This window comes from Lutjanus erythropterus, chromosome 4, assembly GCF_056507025.1.
Source record: "Lutjanus erythropterus isolate fLutEry1 chromosome 4, fLutEry1.hap2, whole genome shotgun sequence".
NCBI classification, from domain to species: Eukaryota; Metazoa; Chordata; class Actinopteri; order Lutjaniformes; family Lutjanidae; genus Lutjanus; species Lutjanus erythropterus.
Window position 1 is genome coordinate 14,233,925 of NC_139320.1, and position 25,548 is coordinate 14,259,472.

The following is a 25,548-nucleotide window of genomic DNA, read 5'->3' on the forward strand; positions in this document are numbered from 1 at the left end:
ACCTTAGCTAATTTGAACAGACAGATTACGTTTTTTTTACCGAAGGGAAGCACATCTTTTGTGTGTGTGTGTGTGAGAGTGTGTCTTTGACATTCCCACAGTAGCCTGCCTTTAATACAACAACCACTAGCCCTATTAAATATCCCCTGATCTGTGGCCATGGCATTTACTTCTCCCTCTCCATCCCCCCCTTCATCTCTGCTGCCAAACAACACTCATAGGGACGACTGCTCTTTCATCAGGGGAGAGTGTATCTGAGCTTGTGTGTGTTTGTGTGTATCTCCTCACCATAATCGAGTGCTGAAAATCCTAATTTGAAAAATGCACACACACAAAAATGTTGCAAACAGGCTTCAAAGACAGGATTATCGCTGAGAGCCTAGAGAGGGAGTTAATGTCACTCTGAACACCCACAGCAGCCATGGCTGCGCTGCGTGTGTGTGGGATTGCATGTGTGTTGTGTGAAGACACTGAACATGTACATACTCCCATATTAACAGTGTATGTAACATATGTGCATCTCAAAAGTTTGACTGTTTTTGATGTGAGAAAATATACAACTATGTGCAAATTTCTTTTATGTGCAGCCTACTCTCTCTTGTGTCTGTTGTTTCTGAATGCTTTTATTGTGCATCATGAAATCTGTGATTCCATTTGCCGTCATCCTTGTTTGCAACTTTGCCTCTTGGCATTAAGCACAAAAACACACTACACAGCATGCTGGCAAGTGCTGCCACAGTGACTTTGTACTACTTTCATGAGCTCATTTTGAAACTGAGAACAAAGGTTAAAACTTTGTCTGTTTTCTTTCATTGTCCCTGTTCTGTTGTTGGACTTGGTGACCTTCAGTCCTCTGAATCTTAAAATCAGTCCCCAGGCTAGTAGTGCTGTTACTGCACTGCAAAAAATACCCATCTTGAGAAATAATTTAGACAAGACATTACTAATGCTTCAAGATGTTACTTGAATCATTTATTTTCTTGTTGCAACATGAATTGATTTGGCTTTTTTTCCTGTCTTATTTCAAGATCCTGACGTGTTAGAAAAGTTTTGACTCAGATCAGGAACATGTAAATTTATTTAAAACCACAGGCATGTGTTGCCATTTGTTTTGAGCAAACACAGATTGGAAGATTGAATATGAGCCAAGCAACTTGACAGTTTCTGCAGGGTTCAGTGGCCGCCACTGAGCCGCTGCCAGGGTCCTCATTTACCGCTGTTTATCACCAGCCCGCTAACATCACATCCCGTGGGACGATAAATGGCTGGAGTCTGAAGAAAACCAGCACATGAATCACCTTGTTAATGCAGAACACCACAGATTTCACATGGTTACATGTGAGGCTGCATGCTGTGTGTGTTCCTCCCTCATCACGTGTCGTTGCCCTCTCTGACAAGTGTAAATTGCAGCTGCAGTAATCTCGAGTGCTGTTTGTGTTGTTGTTGTGGCTTGCCGCAGACACTTTTCTTTGCATTACTGTGGGCCTTGTTAAGGCTGCCATGACTGCTTTCTGATGTGCTAAGAGCCGTGTTGGCTGTGTCACAATGCTCAGAGTAAAGTGCTGTTGATCACACCAGCTAAACTTGACAGGCCAATTCCTCAGGGAGGGAAGGAGAGAGAAAGAGGGTACGGAAAGGAAAAGAGAGAGAAAAAGATAGAGTGAGAGTGATGTACTGTTTTAAACCAAAATTAGCATGTATATGAATGAATGAATGACCTAAATCTGCTAAAAATAGTCTATTGACCCTTTTCCTATTGCCAGTAGACCTGTTTGCCACTGTCCTTTTTTTCTAATGTGCACTGGAAAATCAAGCCTCAGCTCGTGTGTGCAGGAGGGCAGAGAGAAAGGTGTTCTTAAAAGTGTCTGTGTGTTCACAATCTGAATAAAGGGGCTTAAATTTGTGGGTCCACCCACGTTGCTTGTTTACATTACTGCCAATACTTGTCACTGACAATTGTACCCTTTCCAATCAAGACAAAAGCCAGATGTTGGTGGGTGTTAGTGGGTTTTTCTCCAGTGTAAAAGGGGCTGTAGAGAAATATACAAAGAAAGAAAGTAGAAACATAGCCAGTATAAGCACAATTGGAGAAAAACAAAGTATGCAGGTGACAGCAAGTACACATTCAGAGGTAAGCGGGAACACACACTGAAGTAATGACATGCAAATAATCACATCTGTGTTTCTGTGAGCATAAAAAAAGCACACACAGCTCCATCACTGTGCACATACTGTACGATGCAGCCAGGCTTGCACACTGACACACACACTGTCCAAACTTTAGAAATCACACTCAAATAATTGCATCTGCGTTTCAGGATGTTTAAACACTTCACAGCGAGACCTGCCTGAAATATTTGCGCTCATATTTATAAGATGAAGGCCCACCTTGCCAGCCAGGTTTGCAGACAGGTTTGACGTCGATGCGGACAGGGACGCTGTGCAGAGCTCTCTTCTGGCCGCAGTCCCAGGCCGTCACCTGGATCTCGTACTGCTGCTGGTGGTCATAGCTCAGCTTCTCTGTGTTCCGGATGTTACCTGGTGTGGAGAAAAAAGAGTCACTTAATGTCAAATTCCACCCAAAGAGCTTTTTAAAAGCAAACTCATTATAATACAACGGAGAGTAAATTCAGTTCCCCTATATTGCGACTCAGGATGAACACATTTTGAACACAGTGCCACAGATTGTAGCATTTTAAGTTTCAAGACCTCAAAAGCTAAAATCATTTAGCATGATGTCAGTAAACATAATAGTCTCCTTATTGTATGGTTGGGGTTGAACAATGGCAAAAAAAAAAAAAAAAGGGCACCAGCTGTATGCCGTGAGGCATCAGCATGCCAAAAGTTATGATGCATTTTATCATGTTTTGTCTACTTGAACAGCACTCTAGAGGGCATTTTATCATGTGTTGTCCACTGGAGGAAGGGCACCTTGAGGACACTTTATCATGTAGTCTTGGACACTGGGCCCTCTAGAGCGCACTTTATCTTTGTTCCAGTGTCTATAAGTATTTATTCTGGTTTTGGTTCTCATGTTTTTGGATTTTATATGATGCTGATCAAAATGTGGTGAAGTCAATTAATTTGTCTGTCTAATCTATCTAATCTATTTTATAATTAATCATTTCATATCTCATTCATTAAAACAGACTGGTCGCCTGTCAACCATGCCTAATAGCCAGTTAAGTTTAAAATCTGCTTTCCTTTAGTCTGGTTTAAGGCTGTTACTTCAGAACTTTCTTAACAAAAGTTTATGGAATAAGTAAAGTGGTTCTGGAAGTTATTATAATACATAGAGTACAATGTTTTTGTGAAACATTTTATTCTGTAATAAATACCACAAACTCAAGTCTGTAACTGAGAAATAGTCTGGAGTTACTCAGTCATCAGAGATATGCAGGCTGACTTTATGGAGTCATAAAATGGCTGTGTGAGCTTTTACAGCTAAATGAGCTTTATTTTATTGTGGTCGTAAGCGATGTGCAACAGATAGGTTTCCATATTCATTGCCACTCTCAACTTTCAAATTTATTCTTAATGGAACTGTACTTCAGTATGATGACTGAAAAAGTATTTCTCTTCTGTTTACTGACTTATATGACTTTAGTTTAGTTTAGGATAAACTATATAAAGTATGAAAGTTAAATATACACTTTAAACTGCCTTGAGGAAAGTGAGTAACAGCAATCCCACTCAAAGGAGCATCTACTGCACAGCCCTGTGTGTCTTTGTGACATTTATGACTTATTAGATAACACAAAACGCTTGTGTACTGCTGCTTATCTGTCTATACCCTGTGTGTATGTGTGTGTGTGTTTGCTTAAAGGAGTAATGGGTATTTAATTTTAATTTTAAAGCATCATTATATATCATTGTCAAATTAACTGTGATGCCTTAATATAATCACTGTAACAAATGAGATCATGGCTGGGATGACAGGTAGCCTCTATCTCTCACAAGTGCTTTGATTAGTGCTAATGTTTCTCAAAATTAAGACCACGTTTCCATTAAACCCCTGTCGCTTCCTGATGCAGTGAAAATCCTGGTACTTGTCCTCCGCTCAGCTCCCTGGTGATACTTTTCTGGAGATAACATGGCTGTCAGGGATAGAGGGTCTAACAAACAACGATGTGGAGGTGCATTATTGGAATGGTGAAATCCAGTGTTCTTGTAACTCGAGCTATTCTAGGAAAGTAAGATTAAAAGTGACCGTTCATTTTTAAAGCTGTCTCTGGCAAGTCTCTGATTGATTTGAACACTAAACTGCTGAAGTACACCTTAGTGGTGCACCAGTGGTCAAGCATGCACAAAACCAGAGCCTTGTACCTTTTGTGGCTCCAGAGAGAGCTGTGTGAAATCTGCTAAATTGCCTCAAATGATGTGAAATTGAGTTAGTGTTGGTTGAGTTCAAAAGCTACAAGTCTGAAAATAACAACAGCAACAACAACAAAAATCTGGGGGTGTGAAGAAATGAGCAGACCTCTGTCGTGTTCCTCATCTGTGCTTGATGGTAGCAGGTTGAGGCTACATTAGCCTCTACTAGCATGACACACACTAATTTCAGACTTAACCGCTGGTAAATTGAATTGCATTATGGGTAATGTAGTAATATCTCTGGTTCTGATGCATCCTCAAACTGTCTATTGGAGCTCTGGTGTTATAGGATTGCAACGCTATATTGGTAGAGAACTCATTTAACATCAATAAAACATCTAGAACTATATTTTCCTTGAATAGAGACACCTAAAAACAAATCCTGCCATTAAATCATTACTTTACTGCAGTGGCTCTCAACCTGAGTGCTGGGTGAGATAATTTTCAGGGTTTGCCAGATGGTTGTGAAGAAGAATAAAATAAAATAACATATTGTGGCAAGCAGCAAAACTATAAACCAGCCCAATAATGATGATTACCAAGATAAAACACCAGAACAAACACAAGCACTAACAGAACATTTGAACTGTGTAACATAAAATAGCAAATATAAATAAGTCAGTCAGCAAGAATGATGGGAAATGAGGGCTGTATTTTAGACTGGGTAATTTTTTTGTTACATTACATTGCATGTACCATCAAGTGTGGCTGTAAGAGTCAAAGCAATGGTCTGTCAGTGTCAGTTTGGTAGCTTTCACATGTTAAAGATCCCTGAACAGTCTCCAATTCCAATTCTGCCATATTTAGCTAATAAATCCCCATAAATCTTACACACCAGACCTTCAAACACTGGCCTGAATATTTTGCTGGCTACAGCCACGATTCTTCTTTAAAGTGTGGATCAAGATAGAAGTCATTCATCATTCCTGCTAAAGTCAATTTGCAAGTTTTCTTTTGTTTAATTGTTTGTATTTTAAATAGTTCACCCATTTTCTATTTTGTGCTTTGAAACCAATCTGGCTTACCAGATAGGACTGCCCCTGACTCAAGATTTTGCCATTAGTTAAGTCATAAATCAAGTAGACATTACTTATTTATGATATTAATTTAATTATTCGGACAAACATTTCTGGGGCTTTAAGCAACCCACCTGCAAAATACTAATGGCGAAAGCAGCAATGATTCTGAATGTGTGGGGAACAACTGACAGGGAGACATTTTGTTAATTTATTTCAACACAGTATAACCGCACACAACCCTCATTGTTCAAAAATCAATAATAAATTACTTAATTGTTTCAAGAAAAATGGTCCATGTTGCAGCAATTCCCTGGGCCTAAAGGCAAGGTAATGCTGCCAAATTTTGGAGGGTTTCGTTTTTCTGCTACTAACAGAAAAATGAAAATTTGGTCGACTAAGACTCTCACTGACTCATTGATGAACTGTTTGTTTTTATTATTAGGGGGTAGCTCTGCCAACAAATTCAGCTCAGTATTAGAGTACATCCTAAGACATAGCCTTATACTAATGTATCAACATTAATGTGGCAACGATTTTGTAATGTAATGCTGCACACAGCACCTTAAAAGAGACAAATAACCCACTCGTCTCTACAGTACGATCAGTATCCAGACCACATTCAGTGACTGAGAGTCTCCTGCCTTGTCGGTAACCACGACCCATTTACCAAACCAGCATCTATGCTCATGAGCAGAGTGCATGAAGGGAGTTCTGGTGCTCCTAATGTGTCTGTTAATATTTGATGAGTCTTCCACTACAGATGGATAACAATGCTATACACGCATCCAGACCTTGGCGGGGAGGACGCACCCTGACTGAGAACACATGCGGGGTGTAAAGAGCACTGAAAAAAGACACTATTGGCTCTCATTGGCTGTGACTTGAAACTAGGCTGGAATGAGCTGTTGCGACTTAGGGTATAATACAGCCCAGATGCTTCCTGAGGTTTTTGTATTGTGGGGAGAGAGGTGCAGAGGGAGCTGAATGTTGATAATGTGGTATATTTGAATTTGAGTGTGTGAGTGGGAGGATTAGGTGTAATTCATATGAGGATGCATTGTTCCCTTCTCATCCTCCTCATTGCCCATTCTGTCTACAGCTCAGTTTGTTTATAATTCCTTTCCTCCTCATTCTCCCCTTTCGAACCTTCCCATCCCCTTTCAGTGCGCATCACCGTCTCACTGTTTTGCAGCCACATCCCATTTCGCTGTTTGCTGCCTCATCTCTCGTGCTGCCCTCTTTCTCTTTTTTTTTCCCACAAGTATGCATGCACATTTACACACTCGCACCTTTCTGCATGACGGAGGTTCCCATCCCCGTTCCTTCAATTACTACATCAACTTATCCGTGTCAGCAGGCTGTGCGTGCTGTGACTGCAGCTGGCAAGAGTGGGCAGCAAGTAAATGACTACTTTACCCTCCATCTCATGCTCTCTATTTGCCTCTTTATCAAATGTGTATAAATACACACACAAGTGGAGCATCTTTGCATCTGTCTTGTGAATTTCCTCTATCGTCTCTTTATAATTACTATACAATATAGATATTATCTAATGCTGCTTAGCCCTTCTGGTCTTTGTTTGAAGGACAAGGCCTTAAATATTCTGCATTATTCTTACTGTCAACAGAAGACCAAGATAAACACTGTCTTCATCCATCTATTTGTTCCTAAGTATATAGTTTCATAGTTAATAGTGTTGTTAAAAAAGGTAAGTAATTTCCTTAACCAGCCGGGCACTGTAGTTTGAAGCAAATGAAACTCAACTAGTAGTAAACAGTGCAGCTATATTCACCTGGAGAGCAGTGATACTGATGCAAGGCTGCAATGGCATTGACAGGAAGAGGGAGAGGTGGGAGGTTTTTGCAGTTTAAATAGGCTGCCAGTTTTGGAGGCTGTGCTTGGTGTGTACAATGGAGAGCAGGGCATGTCACTTCAGTGCAGCTTGAATTGTCTGCCTGCACTAACTCGCAGGTGCCACTACAGTAAAAGTGCTAATACCACACTGTAAAAATACTCCTCAAGTAAAAGTCCTGAATTGATAATGTTACTTATGTATGTAATATTAAATTAATATGCATATGAATATGTAGTATGAAATCACAAAAATAGTTCTTAAAGTATAACAAGTAGAAGTATTCAATGGTAGAAAAATATGCCCATTCACTGTCATACTGTTATGATATAATTCTGGTTGAGGTGGAGGTCCTTTTTAACTATTTTCATTATGGATTTATCAGCTGATTATTTTCCACATTAATCAACTGATTGTTTGGTTTGTAAACATTGAGAAAACAGCGAGAACTATACCCAGAGCCCAAAGTAACACCTTCACAATGTTTGATTGTTCCAACAGTTCAAACCTCAAAATTATTAAAAATACTTAACAATTATTAAAAAATAAAAAGAGAAAAAGCAGCAAATCTTCACACTTGATAAGGTGGCACCATGAAATGATTTGCATGAAAAACGGATAAACAATTATTAAACTACTTGTCAATTCATTTTCTGTCAATTGACTAATTAATTAACTGTTTTAGCTTCACTTGTATGAACTGTTGTATAATGTAATTTACAACTTAATGTTTTGTGAGTAAAAATCTTCATTTGTAAAGAAACTATCAGCTGTCAGATAAGTGTAGTGAAGTAAAGTAGTAGTATTTCCCTCTGAGATGTAGTGGAGTTGAAATAAGTGGTATGAAAAGAAAAGACTCAGGTAAAGTATCTCAAATTTTTACTTGAGTATGGTACTTGAGTAAATGTACTTGGTTATCTTTCACCACTGTTTCGTGGTAATGAAGGAACACACCACTCAGTGTGACTCACTGATGTGTTAATAGTTTTGGGACAAAGGTGTAGCTCTGTGGCACAAAGGAATAAGATTCTGTAGATCAGGCTTTGGCAACAAGAAAAACGTGTTAGTGAAATCAATAACTGTTGCTTTTGGGCTTTTCATGGGATGTGACGATGAGACAATGAGAATTTCTATTCTATTGAATATCAACAGCCCTCTAATTTTTTATTACGTTTATACTATTACAGTTTCCTGTCTCTCCCTGATCCTCTTGTAGCACACACTCTCACTCTCACAGCCAAACCCCTCCTCTCCTCCCTCCATCTTCTTCCTCTCTCCCTCAGGTGCTCTTGAGTTCAAGGGCTCTCAAAGCGTTTTCCTCAGCGGTCAATGGCTGAGTGAGACCCCTTCAAATGGAGAGATAGAGGAGAGCGCACTCCAGCTCCAGCCTCCCCCCTGTATCATTCACAGTGCAACGTGGCCCTAACCTCATCCACTCAGCCTTTTATTCACAACACCTCAGCAGTGGGCAACTCTCAGCAGTCAGCAGCAACAAACACCTAGACAGCATGTCCCTGCATCTACAGTAGAGTTCCTAAAAACAGGGAAAAGAACTGTGAGCAGAGTTTTTAAGAGCCACTACAGCCAGCCGTATTTAGATAGCTTGTCTAAAAGTGGTAAAAATCAAGACATTTAAATTTTAAGTGTGCACTTAAGGATCCTACTTGACTTTGTGTAAGCTCCCCAACAAGGGCGTTAAAACAAAAAGATAAAACTATGGACTATTCAGAACAATGAATGTAATGATACTAACAGCAGAGTTCAGTGAGTTTTCCATCAACCTAAGGAGGTCAGAAAGGTCAGTAGAGGTAATGCTATAATGTTTGAGAGCCAAAGTGGCAGGTAAGTTTGTGTGGGTATTTGTAGAGTGTCCAAAGATTTTTCTAAACATCTGTCTTTGTCACTGTGTGTTTTTCATGTTTGTGTGTGCACAGACATCTGTGATTTGATTTGTGGAGACTGATGGCTCTCTGGGCGAGGCTTGACTTTGTCCTTGGAAAGAGCAAAGGGCACATTCTATCCTGGAGAGAGACATCTGTTTTCCTACCAGAGTGTATGTAAGTATGTGTGGTATGAGTGTTTGTGCACATATGTCCTGTGTCTGTAAAGTACACGTTTGTGTGAATGGATGGGATCTTTCAGATCATGAGTGCCACTGTGTTCTGACAGGAATGTGTTTTCACATCTTCCTTACATTTGATGGAGAGCAAACAGAAACCAAATAATTCAACTTTGTTTTGGAAGATGTATTTGGACGTGTGGGAAATCACTGAAATGAGTGAAGCAGAAGTAGATGTGTCTGTACATGTGACAAGTTGAGGACCCACAAAATAAAACTTGAAATGCACTGAATATTACACACTGCTGATAGCAATTATTTGTGGCAAGTACTGTTAATACAAAACCCTGCATCAGTGGATGCTGTAAAGGGATAGTTTGGATAATTTGATGTGAGGTTGTATGAGATACTTAATGGAAGTCAGTGTATTACCTACAGTATATGCTGGTCAGCACACCCATATGTTGGAGTTGCAGAAAGGGGTACCAGCAAAAAATGTCCTAAAAACCTAAAAACATATCAAGTGTATGCTATATTTAGAATATTCTGACTGTTTTATCTTATCATCAGACAGCATTTTCTGATGGGAAACTGCTGTTATAGAAACTAAATACTGATCTCTCCTAAGCAACAAAACTCTATAGCCAAAATCAGTCATTTTACGTCATAGAACACAGCAGCTGCTGGTTGACCGCTGCCTCAATCTGTGAGTTTATCTGTGTTATTCTGTGACGTCAGTGAATCTGAGTTTTCCTTTTAAAACACTAAAGTCACACAATAATACAGGCAAACAGATTAATGCAGTGGTAGACCAGCAACTCTCGTGTCCTGCGAGGTAAAATTACTGCGTTTGCCTTTGGAGTTTGGTTATATAGCATACACTTAAAAACTGATATTGATTTCTGTTAAGGTAAATCATAAGGGGCTAAAATCTCTTTTGTTGGTGACCTTGTCTACAGCAGTACAGTAATTATCTTTTGTGCTGGTGCCCTGTGTTTCTCCTAACTGGGTGCGTGCCCACTGACATCTGCTATAGTTACAACACTGACTATTGTCCTTCATACAACCCCACTTCAAATAATCCAAACTATCCCCTTAACATGTCTTTTCTTCTTGTCTACTCACCATTGCGATCTATAGCGAAGGGTGTGCTGGTAGTGGTGATCTGATAGTTACAGATCTGGCTGTATTGTGGCGAGCAGTCCTGGTCAGTGGCCTCCACCTGCAGGATGCTATCGTAAATCTTGCCCTCTGTCACCGCGGCTCGGTACTGAGGCTCCCGAAACACCGGGGCAAACTCATTCACATCGTTGACCTGAATGTGCACCACGGCCCTGCAGACAGTGAGGGGCAACAGGGGGGAAACAAAGTGAAGATTAGTATAGAATAATCTATCATCTGCATAGATTAGGACAACTGATCTGAAATTAGACCTCACATAGCAATATTTCAAACAAATCATAATAAACTATTGAAACATATAAACCTCCATTTCAGCTGTTAGAATGCACAGGATGAAGATGACAGCTATTTTCAGCTTTGCTAGTGGCGTGGTTATAGGGATTGAAATATCAGTCGGTCAGTCCACCACGTCGATCCACACAGAAATAAATAACAAATAGATGGATTTGCACAGGATTTTGTACAGTCATTCATGGTCCACAGACGATGAATTGTGATGATTTTGGTGATACCTGATGTTTACTATAGTGCCGCCATGAGTTAGATATTTTCTGGAGTGACTCTAGAAAGTGACTCTCTCTCTCTGCTGTCCCACAACCTACCCCTTAACCACGAAGGGCACCACTACAGGAAGGACTATCTGATGGGGGAATACACTTGTACACAACACCAAATCATTTTGCATTTCCTGAGGGTCAGACCTTAACTCATGGTTAAGGCTAAGACATGATAAGAGACATGAAAGAAGCATGTTCACTGAAAAAGTAAATTGAAATGATTGCATTTTTTATTTAATTTGGGGAACAGGCATAGTAATAATATGGTTTGTAGCCTTATTGCTTTGCACAAATAACTTCATCAGGGGTTGGTGTTGGGGTAAGAGGGGAAGTAATGTTAGAAGAAAACATTAGCAGAAAAAGTGTGAGTTAATTCATTTATTTAGATTAAATGCAGACATAATTTTCTGAACTGCATTGCGAAAGTGAGGCTTATAGTGAACCAGACTAAATGTGGATGGTGTCATTATTCTTTAGCCATTATACAACAATACTTATTCAACAGTTACTTCAAAATGATAAGTTAAAGTAAAAAGTTGTTTATTTCCACTTGAAATACATTTCAAAATGCCCAATAAGCATTCACGACTGCATGTACATTAATGAATTAAATGATAAATGCATTAGCTCATAATCACCACTCATGCTGCAAATGCAGAAAAATTAAATTTAATTAAGGTTTGTTGTTGCCTTTATTTTCAGTATATTATTTTGCTGCCATAAGAAAATAAAACAGGAGAAGCGAAAGAAAAAAAGAGCAAAGTCATTTTGGAATAGGAAATGGGTTATTTATTTTTATTTGTGTGTATTTATAATTCTGTGTTGCATTGTCCCTAATCACTTCAGTCTCAAATGGTTTACAAAGATCAATATGTCTTTGATTTTCACACACAGAGGAGTAGCAGTAAGTAGGTATCTACTACGTCTCAGATGAGTTCAGGTTGGATGGTTGAAGGCAGAGTCCACTGCAGGTGATGAATTAGTTTGGTAACCAGTCGTCACATTGTGCTTTGTGTAATACACTGCTTGACCTGACCCCATGGATTGCTTTGATTGTGTTGCTATGGCAAAATAAACCCCTGGATATCTTCATCTACCAAAGTGATGCAAACTCTGCACTGTTCTCCAAATGCACTGATTAATCATTCTATAAGTGATCTATCAGCAGTAATTCATGTGAACTCACACATGGTGAGAAAACCCACCATTCATCACTTGAAAACATCTTCATCAATACTCTCCAACAGCCAGAAGGCAACAGATTGCATAATCAATCCTTTGATTCATAGACTGACAACCAGTGATGGATGACGATGAGACAGAATAATACAGTTTTAAGCTTCAAATGGCAAATAATGCTTTGCTTTAAGAGACAAAGGGGCAGAGATAAGCATGTGGTTTATAGGATTAGCTGGTGGGTATGGTAATGACAGTGAAATTATCCCATTAAAGGAAGCGGTAAATATCTTGCCAACATGCGGTCTGCTGGAGATGCAGACTGGACAACAAAGAGAGACAGTGGGGAGGCCGGGCCCAGGCAGAATGGATTTCCTCAGTGCCTTATCTCTCCCTTTCACCGGGACACAAACATTGGAGACTGTTTGTTTTTGTTTTTCAGTTCCTCCGCACAAACAGATGCACAGTTAAATAGTTTCATAAGACACACACAAACAACTGAAGTAAGAATGCAACACGGACAAATAAATGGAAGATAGGAAGTGGTTCAGTGACTTTTTCTATTTCTATTTAATACTTCTTGAAACTACTGCATAACTCCACTACGTTCATCCATTAGCTACTAACTGTTTACTGTGAAGATTAACATTTAACACGCAAATTATATGATGAGCCTCTAAAATATTATGTTTTATTACACTATTGAACTGCACAGAGTAGCTCCTCAGTGGTTGAAACCTGACCATCCCTCAAACTTGTATATGGAATCAGAATAAGGGAACTCAAGGTGAAAACTCATCTCTCCCTACATGCACACATTTCAGTTCTCCTCTTTTCCTTATCAGACACATACGTATAAACTAAACTCACACTAGATACACATTCCTTTATTTTCTTTACTCTCATTATCTGCTGAATAATTTAGCGTAATTAGTTGGATTTTGCTTATGTATTTATAAGTGAAAAGCTGTCAATTATGAAGGCATCAGGAGCCCCAAAAGCTGATAAAATGTAATAAAAGGTTATCAGACAAGTCGAAAACATAACAGCATGCTTTAATGAATATAATCATTATAAATTAAATAGTTAAATTAGAGTGTAAAATAAATATAAAATTTTATTTCCTTTGACCTCCAATTAGCGGATAAAAAAGAAATTTGCTTTTTAATCTTTTCAATTAAAACTTAATTATTATATATTTTTAAATAAATTAAAACATAATCTATTTTACACATTTTAGCTTTCTCCAGCTTATTTTATTCAGTCCTTCATTTTCTTTTTTCCTGGTCTGCATGTTTCTACAAAACACTTGCAGCTTTTCCTCATGTGAGACAGGTATATACATTCATGTCCAGTATTTGGACCTGGATTTGTGTGTGTCTGAAAATGCAGGTGGCTACCTAGCTGGGGATTAAAATGTCTTTTGTTGTCACATTCTTTTACATGGACACAATTCTCAGTGCAGGACTTTGTAACTTTGTATGTTTGCATTTGGTACAGTTACTTTAAAGGTGCAGTAAGCGATTCTGGAAACTAGTAGTTGATTGTTGAGTCCCACTCCCAGGTTGTGAAACACCCATGCTTTGGGTAAGTGGTTATGAGTCTCAACAATCAAACATCTTATAGACCTGTGATTGGTCAAAGTCTCCCATCATGGGTAATGGCTCCAGCTGCAGCCAGAGGCTGTCCCATTCTTGTGAACATGATATCTTAAGAACACCTTAAGTGAATTGTTTCAAACTTGACACAAATGACCGCTTGGACTCATACTGATTAAATGTGGTGGTCAACAGTCAAGAAAATACACTTAATAGTTTTCATTAATTTCCATCAAAGTAACAGGTCAATATAGTTGTAAGGTCCATCTTAAATTCCTTCAAAGTCTTCATTGCATACATTATATCCATGTGAAATTACTAAAATTGTTATATCTTTGTGAAAAACTATATTATACTCATAAAAGACCACTATTCATGGTTAGAAGCTCCTTGAGAAGATCTCCTGGGAGGACATGAAAACTGGACACAGAAACAGATAAACTCATATATGACAGTGAGTAATCACTGGGCTTTAGGATTGGTGGCGTGTTAACGGCGATGGAAACAGCAGTGTAGATGGTGATAAGAGGCACTGACAGATGATGGCAGCACCAGTGTGTGCAGTAAATCCCTCAGCCTGCCTTGTTTTGTCATATTAATGACGCTCGCTCATAAACATTACCCCCCTGCTTCGCCACACTCCCCAGTGATGGGGGAGCAAACATATGTTCCACTCCTCTGGGACTTGTATGAAGGGACTGCTGTGTGTGTGTGTGTGTGTATGTGTGTATGTTTATGATAATATTCATGAACGCAAATGCATGATATACAACTAAATGCAACAATTGAGAATATGTCTCATTGTGAATGTGCATATGAGTGTGTGTTTCTCTGCTGATGGCTCACATCTGGCTGAAACAGACGCCCAGCTCTCTAGGGCTGGGACGTTTGTGTGTCTGTGTGTGTGTGTTTCTGTGTTTTCATGTTACTGGATCATTGCCAAGCTGAGCCCATGGCCACCATCCCTCCCTGTGTCAGGCCTCAGCTCATAAACAGGAGGTTCATAATAAGTCAGAGTGACACAGAAAAACAGTGGGGGGTTAAGCGACCCCATGGGTGCGAGAATGATCACAACACCACTAAACAAAGTGGATAAAAACCAGAGCCACGGGGACGGCGACTTGGAAAAAAAGTCAAAGGTTAAACAAACGACATCACCCCAGTGAATGAGAAAAATGAAAATCTATGTCCCTGTTTTCACTCTGCACTAAAATACAGACTGTGTGATCACATTGTAGTCAAAAGGTGGTATAGAACAGCACCAACGCCAGGTTTAAATTTAAATTAAATATAGACCAACTGTCTGCAGGCAGAATATGTAGAATCAACATTGGTACATTGGTGTAAAGACTGTGACCTGACTGATAGTTTCTATCCAAAACCAGTTTGTCACATTTCACTTTGCATTCATCAGATCAACAGCTTAAAACTCTTGCATGTTAAAGCGCCCCTGAACCAAATGAGTCGATATAATGAAAAAGCAGTTCAGAGCTGCAGTTCTGTGCAGCTTTCAGTCACTTGTAGCTTACTGGTAGCTAAGTGTGCAGAGATAGGTACCTTATAAGTGTACTATCATCAGGAATATAGTTGGATCTTTTCTCATTAAATCTACTACAAGAAACTTTCATACCGTGGTGACTTTGAGACCCTCAAGGACAACAGCAGTAGTGTTTTCACATTCATAATCACCACAATACATAACATCAAAAATAAAATTATCTACAGAAAGATTTCCTGCTGCTTCATTTTAACTGTCTAAAGTACAAATTACTAGGAAAATGCAAACACAGCTTTGTCTCATCTGAGAATAAAAAATAACTGTAAAGAAATAGCCAGTCGTCTTGCTGATAGTCTCGTTGCTCATCTACTTATGCTACAGAGGCATCAGTATTAAATTGAGACTGTTTTGTAACTGGTTAAAAGTAGTAGCTTTAACATCATGTAAATATATAAGTTCTGAAGAACACTTCAACATGAGCTCTAACTAGAAGTCTTTTGACTGGAGATTATGAGTTTAATGAATGTACTGTAGAGAATTTAATCAACTCATTAAGGTAAGTTTATAAAGAAACATGATCAGCATATCAGCAGACTTCCAAGCATGCATTGTTTGAGAGTTAAAACTCTCCTGAGACTGTTCTTTTTATAGTTTGAAGAAAACAGATATGATGAAAACTTGATGTGTGTCTCTAAATAAGATAAGGTTGCTTGTCGTCACATTTATGAAAACACTGCAAACCGTGATGAAGGTTAGCATTTAATTTAGCCCCTACACTTTACACCTTAGTGGGAACTGTTTGAACATGTTTTTTCAAGTACAACTGAATTCATATCAATGGTCCAAAAAAGTAGTCTGGGCCTTTGACGTGCCCTTCATTTCATACAGGTGCTGGGGATCTTTAAGGGTAGCACCAGTAATCTTTTGGCACAACCTGGCAATTTTTTACCACTTTTTCCTATTTTTAAAACTAAAACCACTGAACCAGCAAGTCATAGATAAAGAATGTACTGACAATAAAAGAATAATAAATCAACTATTTGAGAAATAAGTTGTTTCTATAAAGTGAACCGAGGTTTTCCTCAATGTCAAATCATGTATGATATAGGTGCTTGACACTTTTTAATGGCCAATATGCTGTTCATGACATTGAGGAGCGCTAAACATCGTGAAAAACTGGAAGACATCCAGCAATGTGCCACTTTAAGTTAAAAACAGTTATTATATAAAATAATCTAACCAGTTCTGAAAACGATGCAGTAGCTTCAGTGAAAATTCAGTACCAGACATGTTGTCATCTCATCTCATGCTGTCACTGCTACGAGAGAGCACAGTTCCACGCACTTCACTGCCAAACCATAGAATTACACATAATTGTATGACATCAGCACCGAGTTGAGTTTAAATTTCGTTTTCATTCCATCTGCCTCTTTCTCCATTCCAAAAATAAAAGCACATTTTGATTTTGCGGACCTGTAATCAAGGCTTTATTTGGTAAAGTCACAAGAATGATTTGTCAAAGATCATGGGTTGATTCAAAGTAACTGGTGTTACAGAATAATCACTGTCAGGTTTCATAATTCTATTTTAAGTCTATCTTAAAATTCAAACGTCCTGGGCGCCCCTATAGCTCAGTCAGTAGGGCGTGCGTTCCATGTATTGAGGCTGTTAATCCTCTGCAGCGGCTGCCAGTTCGAATCCCGCCTGTGGCTCATTTGCTGCATGTTATCCCCTGTCTCTTCACCCCCCTTTCCTGTCATACCTTCAGCTGTCACTGTCAATAAAGGCAAAAATGCCCAAAAAATAAATAAAAAAATTCAAACGTCCACAAGTGGATCGGTTATGTCCGACCCAGGTCAAGTGCAGGACTATGAAGGAGTTATATAGTTGACTCTTGCTGATTGACCAAACGCTGATTTTGTCTGTTACTGTATGGGCCAGTTTTTTATCCTCAAAATAAAACTAATATATTAATTTGTAACAGTTTTTGATTAGCTGCACTGAAATATCTTTATTATATGTAATAAATTACATGAAAATTTAAATCTTACATCTGTTGGATTCAAGTGCTGGATGCCATGGGCACTAACACACCCACACACCATCACGGATGCTGGTTTTTGAAGTTAGCGCTGAGTTTGCGTTATCACCAATCATGATACTGTCACCTGTTACCAGTTAACCTGTTACCTTCTGAATGTTCCACAGCTTTCTCTTTGTATTGTATTCAGTTTAATACAAATTGAAAAGTATTTGCAAGTCATTACATTCTGTCTTTTTTTTTTTACATTTTAGATGTTGATGTTGGACAGTGACACTCACTGGTGTACAGTGTAGTATGAGGTACAGCACAATTTCTTGTAGGGCCCCTGTTTTTATAAACTTGGGATACAAAATGGCTGTGTTAAATCTGACCTGCTGAGTATGGCTCAGAAGGAAATCATTAACTCACAGAATGAGCCTTGGATTTACCCCAAGATCCATCAGCTTGCCCACCAGCAAGTGGGGCTGGATGGTGTTAATGCACTGCTAAAATCAACAAACAGAATCTTCACAAGACTGGGAGGTTGCTCAAGGTGTTCATAATACTGTTAGCCAATGTCAGCAGTGTGTCCTCAACCCCCCATTTTGGCCGTTATGCAAACTGATAATGATCCAAGAGTGGGGAGACCTTGGTGAGGAGAACTCTTGTCAAAACACTTCATAGATACTAAGGTTAAAGAAACTGGCTGCTGATCAGTCATCTCTTTGGGCTCACTGTTGTTGAGCCACAGTACAATCATAGATTAATTCAAGGTTCTTTTAACCAGGCTACCTAAAAAATCTATAAGAAAATTATAGCTAATTACGACTGCTGCAGCCAGATTTTGACTAGCTGGACTCCTTGTGACACCGCACAAGTCCTTAAGTCCTTTTACTTGTTTAAAAAGCCTTACATATCACACTATCTGATAGCACTTCAACAGAAAATAGTAAATGCAGTGAGATTCCAAGTCAAAAACACTGTTTACAGGAATAAAACATAATGTATTTTATCTACGAAGGACTGGGAAGATGTTTGGAGTAATTTTCCAAGAACGTAAATATCTCATTAGAAAATGAAGTGCATGATGAGCAGTGGAGACGTTTTCCACTGCCAGGTGTGATTTCGATTCAGCTAAATCGTATGCAGAGACAATCAGATACCAGCTGCATGTTAAAGCCAGGTGATGCATGTTAATTCCAGGTTAGTATTGTTCCCAGCTTATTACATATTCATCCACATTCATTATTTATCAACACCCAGCTAAACACAGCCACTCAAAGAGAGTCATTATTGAATGCCTCCCGTGCACACAGGTGCACACACATACACACACCTGCACACCCAGAGGCAAAGGACTCAATTAATCTTTGTCAAGAATTAGCCGAGACGTTGAATCATCAATTTCCATGTGTATGACTAGAATGGAAATAAACAACACTAACTATACCAACGGGAACAAACACACAGGGAAACGCAGGATGCTAATCTCATCAATATGCAAGGAAATCCCACTTTCACATTGACTAGTAGCCTCAGGCAGAAGTAGAAAACTCCACGGGGGCCTGTGAAATCTCAATACATGGTGATGATAAGATATGGTAATCCAGTTTGATGTTTAACGCTCCTTGTCCAGACCCTGGTTACTCCACTCTAGATAATATGGATCAAATCATTGATGAATACATAGGTGCCTGAGCAATGGAGCAAATGGAGCAGCTGCAGCTCTATTGTTAGCAAACCTGTGTTTTTCCATACCCACTATTTGAACATACAACTTTGCTACTTTTAAACATTTGAGCTACACTAAAGCAAGCAAGAAAAAAAAAAAAACATAAAACCCAGTCCAGCCCTACTTAAGTCTGTCTTTTTTGTGTCTTAATGTTCCAAAAAATACATGTTTAATATTATCAGAATGTGGCTGTGCTTTCTCCAACATCAAACAGCAAAGCAGCAAACTCGGTAGTTACTGTGGTAAAGGCTAAAAAAAAAATGCTCCTCAAATACTGTCACACACACGATAGAAAGTGAATTAACAGCGTTATGAGTCGGTGTTTAATTCGGCGTGCAACTGATCCACCAACCAGCACGAATTTTAATGAGAAATCTTAATTTTTGAAACGGTTCACCTCTCATTCCTACTAAAATAGTGCAGTTAACAAACAGAGACTGGTGACAAGTTGAGGCGATCTGTACGGGAATACAATTTATCTTTATGGATTATATTGATGCCAAGCTGACAAGAAGACTGTTGACACAGAACACCTATTATCTTGTGTTTCTAAAGTTATGTGTTTTTATGGACACAAAAGGAATATGTCATATTTCTTAAAGTGAGTTTGGTTAAATATTTTACCCAGAGAGTGCAGGGAGCTTGAGTTTAATTGAAAATGCTATGTATATATCCTTTTTTTAAAAACATTTTTTCACTATTAAAGAAACACTATTGGTTTGATTAAAGATTTAATAACGTGCATAGACTATTGATTACTGATGGTGGCTGATTAAATTAATAATCAGCTAATTGTATGGCTCGCTGCTGACAGTATAAAAAAAAGAAAAACTGTAAATATAATGTAATATAAATAGTGTAATATGAACTGAGCTTTATATTAAAGAGCAGCTTTATGATCGAAGGCTCTAAAGTGGCACTTTCAGGAGTTATATAAATGAAAAACTTTCTGTAATATCAATCTTGCACCCCTATGTTTAACTGTAATCAGGCGCCCAAGGTTAGATGGCTTGGACCATCAGGCCCAAAGGAGTAAAAGCTGTAATTTTCCCAGTTGAAGAAAAGATTTTTCTAACTTTAAGAGTAACTGAATGTCCATTTTCTCGTCTCTGCTGAGAAACTTCTATGTGTCCCCCAGTGTGCAGTGACGCTGATCGTGGTTTGAATATGGGATTGGAACGGGTGTCACTTTCTTTCGTCTGGTAACTAAAGCAGACAAGCACAGATGGTGCAGTTCCTGGCGGTGCATATTCATAATTGAAACACGGAGACTATGCTCTCCTATTACATTATGTTAGCTGAAGATAAACAACATATTCCTACACTAGATGTTTTTTTTTCTTGCCAGGAATAATAATCACGTCAACTAACAGGTTTTGACAGAATGAGGTTTCACTCATATTAGCATCAAGTGTGACAAGCGTGAAGTTAAGATTCTTGGTAGAATAAAGCACCGACACATTGACAGGACTGCACTATCTGTGTGGAGTCCCCTGGTCTACTCACTGCAGGAATTTATCATGACAGCTTATGCTAACAAGGCACAGCTTTTGGCCCACTTCTTCACTCATAAAGAAGTGACTTTTTTGTTAATACTTAGTGTGATTTGGGTGGTTGTCTATGTGCATGAGTGTGTTTGTTTGCATGTTTGTGAGTAAGGTGGTTATGAGATGCACAATCAGCCCGTCTATTCCCAGCTAGGGTATTTGTCTTATTTATATGTAAATTTAGGTGTATCAGTGTGAATTTGACTCAGCATTTGGGATTTGTGAGCGTTTGTGTGTGTGTGCACGGCTTTCCTTCAGCTAGCTCCTCCATGAGATAATTAGCCTCTCCAAACTGCAGTGAGGTGAGGACATACAGGCCTCTAAGATTCACTAATGATGACTTTAATAACAGCCGTGCTGCCAAGCACCAAGCATGTGTGTGAATGTGTGGCTACACTGGCATGAGAAACATCTGTGTGTCAAAATTACATCTATATTTTTTCCCAAACACGCATTTGTACACACGCAACCTCGGGGGCACCTAATCCTGTTGTGAATGCATTACCCCCTCTGACTGCCTTCAGGCACTTAACCCCTGGGCCAGTGTTAAATACATGTGTCGTGGTTAGGTGTGAGTCCGGGGAAGGATTATGCATATGACATGCTTTGTAAGTCAGTGAGGTGTCCCTTATGCCTAATTACGGTGTAGCAACAGTAGAAACTTGAACAAAGCAAGGTGTGTGGGGAATGGCAAGGTACAAACAGTACAGAGAAACTTCTCGTCTTCAGGTGCTAATTAGTGAGATTATATGGTTGTTTTTCAGCTATGCCCATCCCAGAGGCTCAAGGCTCACGTAGTGAGCTGCACCGATGAGTTCTGAGATTTCTGTTCAGATTCTCATAGAAAAAAATGGCAAATGTTATGATGTTTTTGGTAATGATGTTGCCCTCAAAGAGTAAATAAATCACCATGTTCTGTACAGATACATTACAAACAGTAACAAAAAGTAACACTTGCATTTTGGAGCATATAACAGCGAACATATAACAGCAAGACTACTCAATCCAGTACTATAGGCATGACTGGAAAAGTGGATGGATGTCTGAAACAATTACACTTTTACCCAGGGGACTGGGATTTGTGTCCCATGTGAAACCAAAATGTTATTAAAAGGTGTATGTTACATAACTTTATGGCTTTTGTCATGCGACTTTCGTTTTGCAAGTCTCTTCAGTAACGTCACACGTACGTAATGTGACATAGTTGTTGTAACCCCAAACAAGGTCTTACCTTATACCTGACCAAGTAGTTTCTTTGGCCTAAACCTGATCAAACTGCAGCCCTTCAGCAGCATTAATCACATGTTCAAAAGGCTCTGTGGCTCCGCCTGATACAGCCACTAATGGGTATAATCTGCTTCAGTATCAGACGCAAATCTTTGGTATGTAACGAATTTGTTGAGATATATACTGTATGTTTTTTTTTACTTCTCTTTTATTGGGAATTATTTGATATGTGCCTTCTACTGAGATGTGCTACTTAATTGGCCTGCATAGAGGGTTAGGTGTAGGGATTGGTTTACTCTGCTGTCTATTCAAGCCATGGTAGCATTTTTTGACAAGGCTGTGCAAATCACCAGAGTGCATACACAAGGTGGATGGGACTGATTAAAATTTCTTTTTACCATAAGTGTTGCAATATGGACACTTGCTTTTCCATTTTATAATGCCTAATCTTACTTACTGAAGTTATTTTGGTGAAAGTAATGTTAAAAGTGTAAAATGTAAAAGTATACCTATTCTACACAGATAGTAATATTGTAAAGTAACTTAATACTGTCATATGAAAGTAACTGGTAATATGCAGTATATTACATTTTGAAAGTAACTAGCCCCACATTAACCTTTACTAGTTTTTGAACTAAAGTTCTGTGAGTTTAGACAAACAACATAAGTTTGTACTGACTGACCCACAGGAAAAATGTGCTTTTTATTCAAATTAGTATCCTCAAGGTCTTTTAATTCCAGCATTGTCTGTCTGTTAAGCACTGTTGTCTGTACACAGGCATCTTCAAGCTTTTTCTCTGTTAATGAAGTTGGGTTTACTTAGGTTGTGATAACTCATTTTCTGCATACAGATGATTCTTCTCAGAGACCAGCAGTACTTGACACCAATTACATTTCTCATTAATGTCTGGGCTGAATCACTTTTGTGTTAAAACCAAACGAAAGACACAAAATGAACATCCATTACATTTATGGCGCTTTACGACAAAGGCTGAGAACACTTCAGTGTTCAGTACAAATTGTTCATTTGGCAGAGGTCAGGCCTACAGTATTGTAGATTAATTTGTGTTCCATTTAAAGCTGACCTGGGCAGAAACACTCTCAAGGAGTTTAAGGTGAATTCAATCGAGCTTTGCACTTTGCTGACAAGTGACTAAAGCTTCCATAGGCAGCCAAGTAAAATATCTCAGAGGGCGGAGAGACGAGATGTGATTCAGAAGTGGCAAATGTGTGCACTGTTATATTGGTGCTCTGACTCAGAAGAAGGCGGTCATTAATGTCATCTGTGTGTTGCTGCGGTTTCTAAGAAAGTTGCCAAGAGTGCAGGGATGTAACACTTTTACTGGCTTTGCAGGATGATGCATTTATTTGAAGCATGTCCATTTGTGAGTGCAGAGGCAGTCTGATGAAATACTGTAACAGAGACAGAAGGATTGTCAGAGACGAGGACAGAGTCAGACAGCAGGAGCAAGCTGAGCTGGAGCCGTCAGTATAAAAATCCACACACTTAGAACTAAGGGTTCCAAAAGGGTTCTTCCTAAAGGGCAAAGGTTCTATCCAGAACCCTTTTTGAAGAAAGATTAAACCTTTCTGGAGGGTTTCTATATAACACCACTGAAACATGAAAGGGTTCTTTTTTTTTAGAACTCCCTGGGTGGATCCTAGATAAAACCCTAACCCGCATTAAGAAAGGGTTTTTGGTAGAACCCCTTGGGTGGGTTCTTGGTAAGCACCCTTATAAGGTGGAAAGATACAGGACAGAACCCTGAGAGAGGGCTCTGGGTGAAACCATTACACCATAGAAGGGTTCTCCTGTAGAGCCTCTCATAGCGTCTCTGGATGAAACCACTGATGATTCTAGGTATATCACTATATGTTGGGTTCTAGGTAGAACCATCTCAAAGGGTTTCAAGTGGAACTTTGATAAAAGGGGACCTAAAAAGAGTTTTCCTATGGGGACAAGCTGAGGAACCCTTTCTGGTTAGGGTTAGCACCTTTATTTCTAAGTGTGCAGGAATGAGAAGTAGGTCAGCAGCAGTGGTGAGTAGAGCAGGGAGTCGAGGATAGAGTGAAGTTTAAACTCATCCGGTGTCGCTCCTGATCCTCTCCCCTGTCCTCTTTAGCCACTAATTTTCTTGACTGGTTTCCTTCTTTGCTGTTGACGTGTCATGTGTAATTTGAGCACAGCCTTAGGCAGAGATTCATCTTCTTCCCTGTTAGCTTCTTTCTAAATTGGAGCGAGCAACGGCGAAAGGCCAGACTCATCCTTTGAGAGTTGCCGGCAAAAGGACAGACCATTTAAAAGTGTCCCCGAATTCACTTCCCCTCCAGCATCAGCCTGTCTGTGCCGAGCAAACTGGGTCTGCGTCACAGCGGGGCGCTGAGTTATGTTGATAGAAAGTAATGGTGTGACATAACAGAATGCCTGGGTACTTAAGAGGGATATAAAACATGATCAACAGCATGGAAATAGTAGCTCGAATCCATCACTTTTTTTTCCTTATACACACACACACACACACACACACCAATAACACAGCAAACAACATACAGTAAATACAAGTTACGCTCTAGTGATTTAAAACTTTCACCGAGGCTTGAAAACCCCTGCTGCTATAATTCCAAGTTTAGTGCCTATACAGTATGTCTCGCTGTGTGTGCCTGCGTGTGCGTGTTTGTGTGCATCTACACACTAGACAAGGTGATAGATTTCTGTGCTCCATTGTTGGCTGAGGTGAGGGGGTTGAGCTGTAAGACAGCGAGGTGAGATGTGCAGCATATAGCGGATGGAGGTAGTTGTCTGAGGGGCTTTTTTTTTTTCTCTAGACAGAGGCTGCTTCCAAGAGAGCCAACAAGTGTGACAAATAGTGTTTATCAGCTGACCTCTTTAAACCAGTCTATTGGTGCTTGTGGAGGTGGAGGTGGGTGGATGTGCTGTGTCTGTGCTGACATGAGTGGTTCTCAAGCAATATCAAGCTGTCGCCAAGTGGATGACAGGAGGAGAAAATGTTGAAGACATAATGTGTGTAACTTTAAATTGTTGTGTTGAAGTGGGGTTGTATGAGGTAGCCTACTTATGCAGAGTAAGTGTATTAACTACAGTAGAGAGGAGTACCAGCCTGTAAGCTAAGCAATTAACTTTTATACAGATAGCTATAAAAACACAGACAATGCTTGTACATGTTACAATGAAAATCGGTCACAACCCACGCATAGCAGCACAGGGTGTAGAGAAGGTTGTTGAAATAGCCATTTGAATAAAGGCTTTTTAACTTTTGTCCTTGGACTTCTCAGAGTTTCTGAAAACATGTGAAAAGACTGAGAACTATGTAGAACTACGTAGTACTGAATTGTTAAACTCTTGTTCACAATTTCAGTGTTCAGGACTTTCTGCGCAGACATGAACTATGGCTCTGTGATGCAACAGAGCCATAATAATAAATTGAGACTGTTTCATAACCAGTTGTACAACTTCATGTTGTAGCTTTAAGGAGCCTGGTTGCTTTGTAGAGAACAATATTTGGCTTATATAATGGCAGTTTCCTGTCCGAAAAGGCTGTCTGGTTGGAAAGTACAGCATTGAAAACAAGTACATTTTGCTGCTGACCCTGTCCACAGCAATGCATTGCTTAGCTTATGCTGACCTCCAACTTCTGTAGTTAATACAGTGACTACTGATGTGTACCTTATACAACTCCACTTGG

General features: G+C 39.3%; 1 protein-coding gene across 1 annotated transcript in view; it reads right to left on the reverse strand.

Annotated features, from left to right (window-relative positions):
* Positions 1-25,548, reverse strand: part of LOC146328170 (calsyntenin-2-like) — a 322,009-nt gene that overhangs the window by 93,463 nt on the left and 202,998 nt on the right. Inside the window, exons 4-5 of the mRNA XM_084717042.1 lie at positions 10,430-10,638; positions 2,389-2,538 (exon numbers count right to left, since the gene is read on the reverse strand). Coding sequence (XP_084573168.1) covers positions 2,389-2,538; positions 10,430-10,638 — 359 coding nt within the window. The remainder of the gene's footprint in view (positions 1-2,388; positions 2,539-10,429; positions 10,639-25,548) is intronic.